The 14,189-nt window shown below is 40.7% G+C and overlaps 1 protein-coding gene across 1 annotated transcript; it reads right to left on the bottom strand.

The window, feature by feature from the left end:
* Positions 1 to 396: 396 nt before the first annotated feature.
* On the bottom strand, positions 397 to 9,889 carry chic1 (cysteine-rich hydrophobic domain 1). Its single transcript, XM_055926944.1, has 6 exons — positions 9,345 to 9,889; positions 8,165 to 8,219; positions 4,729 to 4,884; positions 4,290 to 4,346; positions 2,164 to 2,223; positions 397 to 1,968 (listed from the first exon to the last, which is right to left on the bottom strand). Exons 1-6 carry the CDS (start codon positions 9,485 to 9,487, stop codon positions 1,918 to 1,920), a joined length of 522 nt encoding a protein of 173 aa, XP_055782919.1. The 5' UTR covers positions 9,488 to 9,889; the 3' UTR covers positions 397 to 1,917.
* Between the last annotated feature and the right edge of the window lie 4,300 nt (positions 9,890 to 14,189).

Raw genomic sequence — 14,189 nt, 5'->3', positions numbered from 1 at the left:
AAGAGGGTCTACAAAACAACCCTCTACTCATTACAATGAAACCCACCACTCCAGTGTATGTATGGGGGTAGTGATATAGTAACCTATTAGATTTTGGCTATAAACTCAGGGGCCACAGTTCCATTCCCTGAAAGTGCTAGCTATTTATGGTAATAGTATTCCAAATGTGTCAAGTCATTACAGGCCATCTTGTTAAGTTAATGATTCAGCACCTTGTTAAACATGACAAATTGGCAGGTTTTAGTAGCAGGCTGTGGGTGAAGTACATTACCACAAATAAGATAATCTGTATAATTTAAATGATACTGAATGATTTACCATAAGGCAGTAAGGTAAGCATGTCAACAGTTAGCATGTGGTTTTCAGTTGGACCAACTTCAAGACTCTGGGAGAAAATTCAAAATCAACAATTTATTTCAGCTTTTCATAGGGATTGAGTTGTCATGACAAACATTTACAAGTACTCTAACAGGGCCAATACAAGTGAGCATGTCAACCTTAACAAGTACACCCAGTTCTCTGACTGTGGTTCACCTAACATTCCAGTGGCACTGTAACACAGCAAAACTCTCAGCTACAAGAGAAGGACAAAACACTAAGGCCTTACAGATTCAGCAATAGAAATTCAAAGGTCATATCCGATTGAGCTGACATATGCAGCATTTACCGTGAACGCAGTCCTCACTAAAGCGGGAACATTGCCTTGAAATGTCAATCACGCTGTAAAGCTGAACTTCAGCGATGTGGATTGAATAGTGCACTAACGCTGGACAAAATTAATAACTAAGGAAACATTTATTTAAATATGTCATGTTCTCTAGGCTGTATGTGTGTTTTTAACAAGGACAAAACACATTATAGGAAAATACAAAACTATAAAATGAACAAAGACAAAGCTGCAATAAAAAGATTGACAAAAAAAACATTTTGACATAGAAGTGCCAAGTTGGAGTCTTTGTTTCCAACAGTACATCATAAAGATAAGTAGCCATCTCACGTTAAACTGGATGACACTTTTGAACCTTTTTCTCTTTAGTTGGCAAAACCACACAAATAACATGCATCACTAGTGTCATTGTAAAATTACTCAGAACCTCCGTTTGACCATCCTCTGAAATCATGACATTTTGACGAGCTTAAGTGCAATTTTCTGTCCTAACTCTGGCATCACATACATTGTAAATGATATGGCTTACTAGGTAAACAGGCCCATATAAACTGGTAAGAGACATCTTTCATAAACAAAACTATGGTACAGCATTATCTTGACAAAACAAATCAAAGATCTAAATAACAACGTAAACAACAGTGTACCACTGTACAGTTTATCCTAACATATTTACAGGTTCATTTAAATTCTCCTGTACAGAGGGGTCATTTCCAAAGTAAAGAAAAAACATGATGCTGTTAAATAGTATGTTAGGCAAATTCAAGCATACCATCTACTTCTGTTTCAAAGAAGAATTGATTTGAGGAAATTAAACCCAATAACCAGAATTTGAACATGGTGGGCTACAAAACGCTGGTCTCCTCCTGTCGTATATAACATTGTTTATTGTTTTACATAAGGCGATGATGCTCTAGGTGTCCAATACTGATACGATACATGGCCTCGATTAATGATGGCTCTTTGGGCTAATGCACTTTTCAACAGTATATTTTTGTTCAATCACTAGTTGTACTACACACAACAAAAAGGGGACATTTTTCTACTTCGAAAGGAACTGTGCAAAATCTGCCCTACAAAATCTGCTCTAAAGCAAAGTGACAGTGTTGCAATTTCTATTGTACAAGGTACTGGGAGATGGTAAGGGACATCTCTAGACACCGGTGCAGACCCTCATTCCAACATATATACAAGGCACTACGGATAGGAGTCAAGGGTCACACTGCAGGTCTCCCAACAGCCTCCTCAGCTCAGTCCGGTCGTAATATAGGATATTTGGGTAAGAATTCTATAAGAATTACCTGTGGAGGGAAAATGTTTATTCATTTCATTTTACACTTTTCTTTCAGAATTGAATCTTTCCAGTAGGCCCTGCTCTATTGTACATTGCATAAATTACCATATATTTTGCGTCTTATGATCTGAGATTTGTAATACTCCATATGTTGGCAAGAATCATATTCTGTTTTAGGGGAACATGAATGGGTTATACTTACATATTCCATCATATTGCTGCTTTCACATTTCCTTTTGCTGAGTTTCCAGTGCAGGCCCAGCTAAAGAGAAGAGGTGAAAGTAAGGACAGACATGAGAGCGCACACGCACAGACACCCATATACTGTCTGGATAGCAAATCTGTCTGAGATCTCCCCTAGTGTGAGGGGAATTTAGGAAAGGCTTTAAAACTACAGTGTGGTCCATATATATTGGCAACATGGATAAAGATTAGCAAAATATACTTTATAAAACAAATAATACAAATACTTAGCAGGTAGCCTAGTGGTTAGAGCGTTGGACTAGTAACCGAAAGGTTGCAAGATCGAATCCCCGAGCTGATAAGGTAAAGAATCTGTTCTTCTGCCCCTGAACAAGGCGGTTAACCCTAGGCCGTCATTGAAAATAAGAATTTGTTCTTAACTGACTTGCCTAGTTAAATAAAGGGTAAAAAAAATTGTATGCTGAAAACATTTGAAGATTCAATTATTTTATACTAATATGACTGCTCAATTAAATAGATTTGTTTAAGAGACAAAATTTTAAAAAAAGATAAGGGTCAGAATATAGGCATACGTTTTCAGTACTTCAGCACAGTCCCCTCGCGAGGATAATGACCCTGAGCCCTTTTCTAAAATGTCATGAGATTGGAGAGCACAATGGGAGGGGTCTTAGACCATTCCTCCATACAGAATCTTTCCAGATCCTTGATCTCCTTCATCAGCGCTTATGAACTGCCCTCTTCAATTCAAACCACCAATTTTCAATGGGGTACAAGTTTGGAGACAGATGGCCATTGAAAAATGTTGATTTTGTGGTCAATTTACCATTTCTTTGTGGATTTTGATGCACCACCTTAGGTATGAGGTTATTTCTGACATATGCTTCCGTTTTTTCAACGCCAAACCCACCACTGGTATGCGTGGCCAAAGAGCTCTATTTTCATGTCATCTGCCTGGGGTTTGATAAACAGCATTGGCACTTGGATTAGAACCGGTCCCATGGTCAGATAACAGGAAAATAGAGCTCTTTGTCACGCACACCAGTGGTGGGTTTTGTGTTGAAAAACAGAAGCATATGTAGAAAATGACCGCATACCTACTGTAAAATATGGTGGTGGATCTTTGATGTTATGGGGCTGTATTGCTTCCATTGGTCCTTGTTAAGGTCAATGGCATCATGAACTTCACCAAGTACCAAGACATTTTAGCCAAAAACCTGGTTGCCTCTGCCAGGAGGCTGAAACTTGGCCACATGTAGATCTTCCAGTAAGAAAACAACCCCAACACAAATCAGAATTCACAAAGAAGTGGTTAATTGACCACAAAATCAACATTTTGCAATGGCCATCTCAGTCTCCAAACTTGTACCACATTTAAAAAAATCTGTGGTTTGAATTGAAGAGAGCAGTCCATAAGCACAGACGAAGGATTTCAAGGATCTGTAAAGATTCTGTATGGAGGAATGGTCTAAGACCCCTCCCATTGTGTTCTCAGATATCATAAAACATTTTAGAAAAAGACTGTGTCGTTATCCTCACAAGGGGAGGGTGCTGGAGTATTGAAAACAATGTTTAATTACTTGCTAAACAAAATCTCTTTCTCTGAGCAATTGTATTAGTATAAAATAATATAATGGTCCCAGGTGGCTCAGTCGGTAGAGCATAGCGCTTGCAACGCCAGGGTTGGGAGTTCGATTCCCATGAGGGACCAGTACGAAAAAGTATGAAATTGTATAACTTAGAGGGAAATTCGTTTTAAGGGTTTAAAGTTTACATGAGTTAACGACCATTATCCATCAGAAATCTGCTACTTTGACATTGCTTAAAGATGGAATGCGCAGTAGGAGAAACAGCGCCACTGGCCACCCCACTGTTGTTGTTGATTTTGTTTCCAAGCTGAAGGAGCGTCGTCCAGCATGGTAAAAAAAACTAAAAGTGTGTAGTACATATTGTGCTCTTCTATCGTGCGGGTGATGATGTCAGGGGGGGAGGGGTTTGTTGTTTGCAGTAACTTTTTTGTTGTATTATCGCAAACGGACGTCGCTGTGTCACCATTAACGATTGCTCAACAACTGACGGGACGGTTATGGTCTTTCAGACAGGTGCTAATATGCAATTTGTTCTTACCTTGTGATATAACCGGTTGTTTTCCCATTCTAACAACTTCTGAATAGATCTTCTCGCCTGTTTGTAAAGGAGCACATACAACATTGAAATGTTTTCTAGTAATTACCTTGACTTCACACTCTTTTACAAATGACAATAACAGCAGCACAGTATTATATGACAAAGAGACATTTATGGACTGAACTCCTCCTTTTACCAGCTTGTAATTTCCACTTCACAATAACACTGGGTCGAGGCACCACCTTTCAGTGACGTACCTTTCAGCTGGACAGGCCTTCAATGGTGCAATGTACCATTTTTACACACAAGTTGTTATTGCCTGCTTAAGACCAATACGGCTGGATTTGTAAACTAGCCCATGAGTAATGAGTGGGCCTGCTGACTTATGTAGAGTGGGACTGTGCAGCAGACATCACACGAGGGCTGATTGAGGACTTACTCTCTTGTTGAGGCATATAACGGGCCACAGACTGAAGCCCACTGTACAGCAACAGCACAGGCAGCCGCAAAGAAGCCACTTCACATTGACAGGCACGTTCTTCTTCAAGCAAGCGTTCACTCTGCTGATGCTGGTTTTAAACTCCTCTGGAGCCACCTGGAGAAAAAGCGGGAGAAGGGAGGAAGAAGTGGATAGGAAATGTCAGACAGAGGAAATGTGGTTGTAATTGGTATAGTTTTTATCTTATTGGTAATTCTCTCTTTGAGACAAATCAGCTCATAATTGTTTTCAATCATTTGAGCTTAAAATAGTTTTTCATCTGAAGCAATAGTGCTGAGCAATTAACCAAAATGTCAGTTACTAAACAACTAATTGACTGATATTGGTTACATTTTTGGAATTCTATTTGGTTCAGGTTTTTTCCTGTGAGCTCGATGCGCAGTTTCTCCAGAGCTAAATCAGATCAAGCCCGAATTGTGCGATGAAGTAGTGAGTTGTAGTTTCCAACAGGCCAATATTCTTCATAGTTTTGCGCAGAAAACGTGGTAATTAACGACAATGACCATAATCCATTGCGTGCCTGGTCTGTGTGTTTCTTTTACACCGGCTACTGTACATTAGGTTAGTGAGGGGCAGACATGGAAGGGGAGAGAAGAGAGAGAGCAGTTGCTTAGCGAGGTCTCTCTACCTGAAAAGACATAAGTGACTGATAGTTGGCATTCAGCAGTCATGAATGTATGCCTTATTTACACTGAAGAAAAAAATAAAAACGCAGCATGCAACAATTTCAAAGATTTTACTGAGTTACAGTTCATATAAGGAAATCAGTCAATTGTAATAAATTCATTAGGCCCTAATCTATGGATTTCACATGACTGGGAATACAGGATATGCATCAGTTGGTCAGAGATTTCTTTTTTAAAGTAGGGGCGTGGATCAGAAAATCTGTCAGTATCTGGTGTGACCAATATTTTCTTCATGCAGAGCGACACATCTCCTTCACATAGAGTTGATCAGGCTGTTGATTGTGGCCTGTGGAATGTTGTCCCACTCCTCTTTAATGGCTGTGTGAAGTTGCTGGATATTGGCGAGAACTGGAACCACGCTGTCGTACACATCGATCCAGAACATCCTAAACATGCTCAATGGGTGACATGTCTGGTGAGTATGCAGGCCATGAAAGAACTGGGACACATTCATCTTCCAGGAATTCTGTACAAATCAATGCGACATGGAGCCGTGTATTATCATGCTGAAACATGAGGATGGCGGCGAATGAATGGCACGACAATGGGCCTCGGGATCTGTCACGGTATCTCTGTGCATTCCAATTACCTTTAATAAAATGCAATTGTGTTCATTGTTCGTAGCTTATGCCTGCACATACCATAACCCCACCACCACGGGGCATTCTGTTCACAACGTTGACATCAGCAAACCGCTCACCCCCATGACACTATACACTCTGTCTGCCATCTGTCCGTTACAGTTGAAACCGGGATTCATCGGTGAAGAGCACATTTCTCCAGAGTGCCAGTGGCCATCGAAGGTTAGCATTTGCCCACTGTCACGACCCTGGTGAGGACGACAAGCACACAGATGAGCTTCATTGAGACTGTTTCTGACAGTTTGTGCAGAAATTCTTTGGTTATGCAAACCCAGTTTCATCAGCTGTCTGGGTGGCTGGTTTCAGACGATCCCGCAGGTGAAGAAGCCGGATGTGGAAGTCCTGGGCTGGCGTGGTTGCATGTGGGCTGCGGTTGTGAGGCCGGTTGGACATACTGCCAAATTCTCTAAAATGACTTTGGTGACAGCTTATGGTAGAGAAATTAACATTAAATTCTCTGGCAACAGCTCTGGTAGACATTCCTGCAGTCAACATGACAATTGCATGCTTCCTCAAAACGTGAGACATCTGTGGCGTTGTGTGACAAAACTGCACATTATAGAGTGGCCTTTTATTGTCTCCAGCACAAGGTGCACCTGTCATGCTGTTTAATCAGCTTCTTGATATGCCACACCTGTCAGGTGGATGGATTATCTTGGCAAAGGAGAAATGCTCACTAACAGGGATGTAAACAAATTTGTGCACAACAATTTTGAAAAATAAGCTTTTTGTGAGTATGGAACATTTCTGGGATATTTTATTTCAGCTCATGGTACCAACACTTTACATGTTGCATTTATATTTTTGTTCAGTATACTTTGAAGAAGTACAAAATGTGATTTTTGAATTTGATTTTGTCACCAGCATAGGCAGCAGCTCTTTAGAGATGAGTTGACTTGGAATGTAATAAAATAAAACAAATGTAATATATACAACTGAAATATTTTATTAAAGTAAAGTGAATAAATGATGGCTAATATAAGCAGTAATGGCCGGTCACTACCATCATGGGTCTTCATAATTGTTTTATTCTGTGTTGTTGCAGCATTCAACCCACATAATGCATTTAATGTTTAAAGCCGAAATCAAAAAACGTGATAATTTTTTTTATAATCAAAACAATCTCAAAAGGCACTAATCGCTCAGCAATATGAACCAAAAATAAAAACCTGAAAGGGAAAGTAGGAGAAAGGCAACCATTTCCGTGAAAAACTCCTTTAAAAATGTTTTTTTTATTTTTATAATTAAACCTGTACTGTAGTCTACAGGATCAAAGAGCCTTAGAAAACAAATGGGTGGCCTAGATATTTGGAGATGCTATCCAGAGATGAGATCTTTTACTAGTACGCCTGTAACTTGCTAACCAATCTCTTGTCTATTCACGGCAGAGAGGGACTAAAGGGAGAGATAAGCTCAGTGCCTGTGGCAGCGGCCATCCAAACAACATGAATGGATGCTAATTCCTCTCTGGGTCTGTACGCCATAAAACTGGGGTCGTAATCTTTTATGACAGGATGCAAAGGTCTCTTTGCAAACATAATAGGAATAAGGGCCTGCTGATCTGCACCCTTCAATCATCATAATTGTGACCTCTTCCATCATGTCACCATTGGTCACAATACTAGAGAGACTTTTTATTGCCCTGCACTTCCCTCTGCCTGCTCTTATCCCTTTAGCCTTTTTGTGTTTGAGTGTCTGACCCAGGAAGCTGCCCTTTCTTGTGTATGGCACAGTCTTTATTTCCGTCTTTTATCACCTGGAGCTGTGTCCCCGACCAACTGGGCTCCAAAGACGGCTTACTCATTGACAGAGCTTCACGTCAGCTTTGGATGCACCGTGGTGTGTTGCTCCATCATATCAAAAGCACTTAAGAAACTTGACAGAGGTAATTCAGGGATGGTCTGATTTGTCAAAGGGCAAATAGAACAATGGAGCCACCATAATAGCTTAAATTGCTTAATTCGCATCCCAGTCCAAATCATTTGGCAAGCACAAAACATTGCTTTGGGGAAATGCATGAGACGATACTAATGAATTGGGATACTGTACCTTTCCCGTGAATACTGAGGGAAACTCTGTGTCAAATTTGTTGCTCAAGCCAAACCTGTCAAAAAGAAACATACAAATGGTAGAGATTAAACAAACTTTCCATTGGACATGTATAAAGTACTGTGACTGTGGGCTGTCAAGGGGAACCTGGCATGTTTTTTTATGGAGATGGAATAACAGACACTGTACTCTCTACAAATAAATACCTATACAAATGTACCTAACACTTTACAATGTACAGACAGCAAAACAAACCAAAAATGCATTTCCTGAATAACCTGTAATTTGTTTCATTGTGTGAAAGCTTCCCCTGTTGATACAAATCAATATGATGACAAGGATACACCATATGCATAACGAAGTTGTGGAGACTAGACTTGACTATTTTGGTAAAAAGCTAAGGAATGGGCCTGGGGAAATGTAAGCACTCGCAAACGCATAGACAGAGCTATGGATGCAAGGACTAACCATCCATGATATCAAAATTACAGTTTTAACCATGTTTTGCAGTTATACAGTGTTTAACATTTATCTACATTATTTACAAACATTGGAGTAAAACAATGCTTATTTTGCGTTCTGGTGGCATAGGACAGTTGAACTAAGCTCATGAGGCATTTATAAGTTATATTTTTCAAATATCAATGGGTATTGCTAACTTAATATCATAAATGTATAGCCAAGTCCAAATGGATTCTAGTTTTGCACGTTAACTTAACACAGAATGTTAAATCTATGGATGGTAGCTAGCAAGCTTGCTGGAAATAGTATTGGTTCATCACCACCATTTGAATAAGCCAGCCCTGTCAAAATATTTACTAGTTACCGTAGATGTCATGTTGGCTTGTCATTTTTGTTACAGTAGATGCTTTGTCAGGCAACCAGTGTAGATAGCTAACGTTAGCTACCTAGTTCGCACAACTATAGTTACGCGAACTATGTTAGCTAGTCAACTATAAAGCAGGAATAGCAGGTAACGTTACGCAATAGATCACACTAGCCTCATCAATGAAGACAAATGTAACAGTTTTGTCCTAATATAAGACCAGACAGCTGACTGTTATTGCCACGGCCTAGTGGTAAGTTGTATTTCATAGCATTGTTGTTGGCAGGCTAACTAGCAAGCTGATGAGGCAAAACAACATAACGAATCATAATGACTGCGCTTTGGATTGCTTACACGGTGATGTGCCCGGCCCCTCGCATAATCACAGGTTCTGGGCAATATTTAACAAGATGTTCTTCACTCACTACACGTTCATCTTCCTCGTCTAACTCATAGATGGTATCAAAATCCGCCATGTTGGGTAGTAAGACGCTCATGACGTCTTCGTCACTGCCAGCATGACATCAACAACCAGTAATGCCGCGTTCAAAACACCTGGGAACACGGAAATCTCAGACTTCAGTGCAATCAAAACAACTGGGAACTTCGGGGGGGAAACTACCTCCGACTGGGAAAATCGTTTTGAACAGTCATCCATCTCGGGGTTCCAACTCGGGAACTCGGACGTCTTTCTAGAGTTCCGACCTGAAGATCACTGACATCATGATTTGACCGAGCTCAGCCTCCGCAGACTGTCTAGAAAAGTGACGGATATAATTTCATATCATCTAAGCTAATAATTTTTTAAGAATACAATAAAGTAGGGTTCACTGCACTCTATACTCCTCTGTAAACTGGTCATCTCTGTATACCAGTCGCAAGACACACTGGTTGCTGCTTATTTATTCAACCCTATTAGACCTTGCTCCCCCCTATCTGAGATATCTACTGCAGCCTTCATCCTCCACATACAACACCCGTTCTGCCAGTCACATTATGTTAAAGGTCCCCTAAGCACACACACCCCTGGGTCGCTCGTCTTTTCAATTCGCTGCAGCTAGCGACTGGAACGAGCTGCAACAAACAGTCAAACTGGACAGTTTGATCTCAATCTCTTTATTCAAAGACTCAATCATGGACACTCTTACTGACAGTTGTGGCTGCTTTGCGCGATGTATTGTTATCTCTACCTTCTTGCCCTTTGTGCTGTTGTCTGTGCCCAATAATGTTTGTACCATGTCTTGTGCATTGCCATGTTGTGTTGCTACCATGCTGTGTTGCTGCCTTGTTATGTTGTTGCCTTAGGTATCTCTTTATGTAGTGTTGTCTCTCTTGTCGTGTGGTTTGTCCTATATTATTTATTTTTTTAAATTGTATATATATATATGTAACCCAGCCCCTGTCTATGCAGGAGGCCTTTGGACTTTTGGTAGGCCATCATTGACTTGCCTAGTTAAATAAAGGAAAAATAAAAATAATAATACAGATATCAATAGCAGACTACACATCAGGGGCGTCATGCACCCAAACATCTGAGGGGGTACAAAGTATGGAAGCCCCCAGTCTGGAAGATGGAGAATTTAGAATTTTCCAACACCATGAAACATATTTTTCCTGCAATCTAGAGCCCTAACCATTATGCTGAATTCTATGTTCAAAATATGTTTATTTTCTGCATATCTAAGCATACTTCTTGAGCTGTCTGTATCCTCCTGAGAGGTGGTTATTTTTTTAAAGGTTCAATGCAGCTGTATTTATCTCAATATCAAATAATTTCTGGGTAACAATTACTTCCTTACTGTGATTGTTTTCAATTGAAATTGTAAAAAATAAACATATATAGCTTCTTAGTAAAGAGCAATTTTTCAAGCAAGAGTTTTGCTAGGACTGTCTGGGAGTGGTCTGTGTGGGGAGGGGAAAACTAAAAACTAGCTGTTATTGGCAGAGAGGGTTGGAACTCTCTTTCTTATTGGTCTGGTTAACTAATTTACACCTGGTGATGTCACCAGGCAGGCCAAAACTCCATCCCACCAAAACAGGCTGAAATGTCAGGCAATCTTTTCAAACAGCTCTTACACTAAAAGGGTATTATAATAATTTTTGCAATTTCACAATATTATTCCAAGCTCACAGTGTGGAAATATACACTGAACAAAAATATAAACGCAATATGTAAAGTGTTGGTCTCATGTTTCATAAGCTGAAGTAAAACATCTCAGAAATCTTCCATACAGACAAAAAGCATATTTCTCTCAGATTTTGTGCATGAATTTCATTGCATTCCTGTTAGTGAGTATTTCTCCTTTGCCAAGATAATCCATTCACATGACAGGCGTGGAATATCAAGAATTTGATTAAACAGCATGATCATTATACAGGTGCACCCTGTGCTGGGGACAATAAAAGGCCACTAAAATATGCAGTTTTGTCACACAACACAATGCCACAGATGTCTCAAGTTTTGAGGGAGCGTGCATTTGGCATGCTGACTCCAGGAATGTCCACCAGAGTTGTTGCCAGAGAATTTAATGTTAATTTCTCTGCCATAAGCGTCAATTTTGAGAATCTGGCAGTACGTCCAACCGCCCTCACAACTGCAGACCATGTGCGTGGCTTTGGGTGGGAGAGCAGTTTGCTGATGTCAATGTTGTAAGCAGAGTGCCCCATGGTGGCAGTGGGGTTATGGTATGGGCAGGCACAAGCTACGGACAATGAACACAATTGCATTTTATTGATGGCAATTGGAATGCACAGAGATACCGTGATGCGATCCTGGAGCCCATTGTCGTGCCATTCATGTTTCAGCATGATAACGTACAGCCCCATGTCGCAAGGATCTGTACACAATTCCTTGAAGCTGAAAATGTCAGAGTTCTTCCATGGCCTGCATACTCACCAAACATGTCACCCATTGAGCATCTTTGGGAAGCTCTGGATTGACGTGTACGGCAGTGTATTTATGTTCCAGCCAAAAGCATGATCAACTCTATGCAAAGGAGATGTGTCGTGCTGACTGAGGAAAATGGTGGTCGCACCAGATACTGACTGTTTTTTTGATCCACGCCCCTACCTTTTTTTAAGGTGTCTGTGAACCACAGATTTATATCTGTATTCCAAGTCATGTGAAATCCATAGATTAGGGCCTAATGGATTTTTTTCAATTGACTGATTTCCTTATATGAACTCAGTAAAATCTTTGAAATTGTTGCATTTTGCATTTATATTTTTGTTCAGTATATATAAAACACAGGGAAATCATGTTTTTGACGACACTAAATATGCTTCTCTGCCTCTTCTAAAATCTACGTAAAAGATTGAAAGGAATGTAAGTCTTATTCAGTCAATTCAGTATTACTTGCTTTATAAATTCTACCAACCTTGCCAGCAGGCATGCCAGCTAAGATAGTTAGACAAGCTAGCTACTTGATTGATGACCTGAAATGGCTTTCTGCAGGCCCGGGTCAGGATGTCATGCCTGAGAGGGCATTTTAAATCCATGGAGGGGGGGGGGGGGGGGGTGGCACAACTAGTTTTGCTTTAGAGCTCTAATAAAACAAGTTAGATTGGTATTTTTACTACTGTTCAAATGTGCGAAAATGTATTTGAAATTTACCCGTACACATCAATAACTGTCATTTTATAGAATAACACAAGATATGCACCCCACTACAACATACATGTGTATCTGAAGTGCACCCGTCGCTTCAGTAGGCCTACACATAATTTGTGCCTACCAACCAGTGTTGCCAACTTAGCGACTTTGTCGCTATATTTAGCGAGTATCCACAGAACCCTCTAGCGACACATTTTCAAAAAAGCGACTAGCGACAAATCTAGCAACTTTTTCTGGTGTCATTGGAGACTTTTGGAGAGGTCACAGGTGGCCCAGTCCTCGCCCAGCAGTCCCTCCCAGCTGCAGTCAGAGCAGGAGATGTTCACCCCTCTGCGTCTAGACTGCAAATGAATCGCGGGAAGCTGCCGCTGGCTGATCCCGCCCTGGCTTACATTCAGGGCGGGATGTAAATGTAAAATGTTCTTTGTCTAAAATAATTGCTGCACAAAAATAAATCACTGCATTTGACTCACACAGCCTCAGTCACTTACTCACCTTGTCCACTGTGTGTGTGCCTCTCTGTGACATAAGCTAAACATCTAGCTGGCTAGCTCATCATGTCTCAGTCTAAACTGTACACTCAAAAATACAGAAAGGAGTGGTAATCAAACCCTGAATTCAAAGGTTGGTTGAAGCTGTTTATTGGAGATGATACTGGGGCATACTGCCTGTATTGTAAGGCTGATTTCTACGCCAAACTTAGTGATGTTAAAAAACACATGACAACTCAAAAACATACTCAAATGGCAAAGCCTTAGTTCGAGTTCCACTCAAAACAAGCTGCCATTTATGGTTTAAAAAATTGACTCTGCAAAAAAGGCTGAGGCCACCATGGCATTAGCTATCGCTGAACACTGTTCCATGCTGGCATGTGATCACATTGGAGAAGCATGTAGAGCTGCTTTCTCAGACTCCACTGCTGCTACCCACTTCAAAGTGCACAGAAATTATTAATGGTGTTCTAGCACCATACTTTCTGAAAAAGTTGGTTGCAGATGTGACCAGCGTTTCAGCCTCCTCCTCAATGAGTCCACGGATGTAAGTGTTTTTAAGTACCTGGGGGTTGTGATAAGGTACTTTAGTGACACCAAGCAGACAATTGTATCAACATTTCTGGGGCTTGTTGAGTTGGAGGGAGGAGATGCCAAGTCTATAGCCCGTGCTGTTGTGGTTTTCCTCAAAGTGTTGTCTTAAAAAAGAGAAACTCCTGGGGATAGGGACTGACAATGCCTCTGTTATGACGGGATTAACAATTTTTTTTATTTTTTTATTTTACCGTTATTTTACCAGGTAAGTTGACTGAGAACACGTTCTCATTTGCAGCAACGATCTGGGGAATAGTTACAGGGGAGAGGAGGGGGATGAATGAGCCAATTGTAAACTGGGGGGGGGGTCTATGGGGTCTATAAAGTGCTGAAGGAGTATGGCTTCAAATATCTGGTTCTTATTCGCTGTGTGTGCCACTCTCTGCAGCTTGCTGTAAGTCATGCTTCCAATGACACCATCCCCCGTAGTGTGGAGTACTTGGTACGAGAGACTTATAACTGGTTTTCAGTGTCTACAAAGCGCAGGGAGGCCTACAAGGC

Source organism: Salvelinus fontinalis, chromosome 6 (assembly GCF_029448725.1).
Source record: "Salvelinus fontinalis isolate EN_2023a chromosome 6, ASM2944872v1, whole genome shotgun sequence".
Classification (NCBI taxonomy): Eukaryota; Metazoa; Chordata; class Actinopteri; order Salmoniformes; family Salmonidae; genus Salvelinus; species Salvelinus fontinalis.
This window is presented reverse-complemented; position numbering and strand designations above follow the sequence as displayed.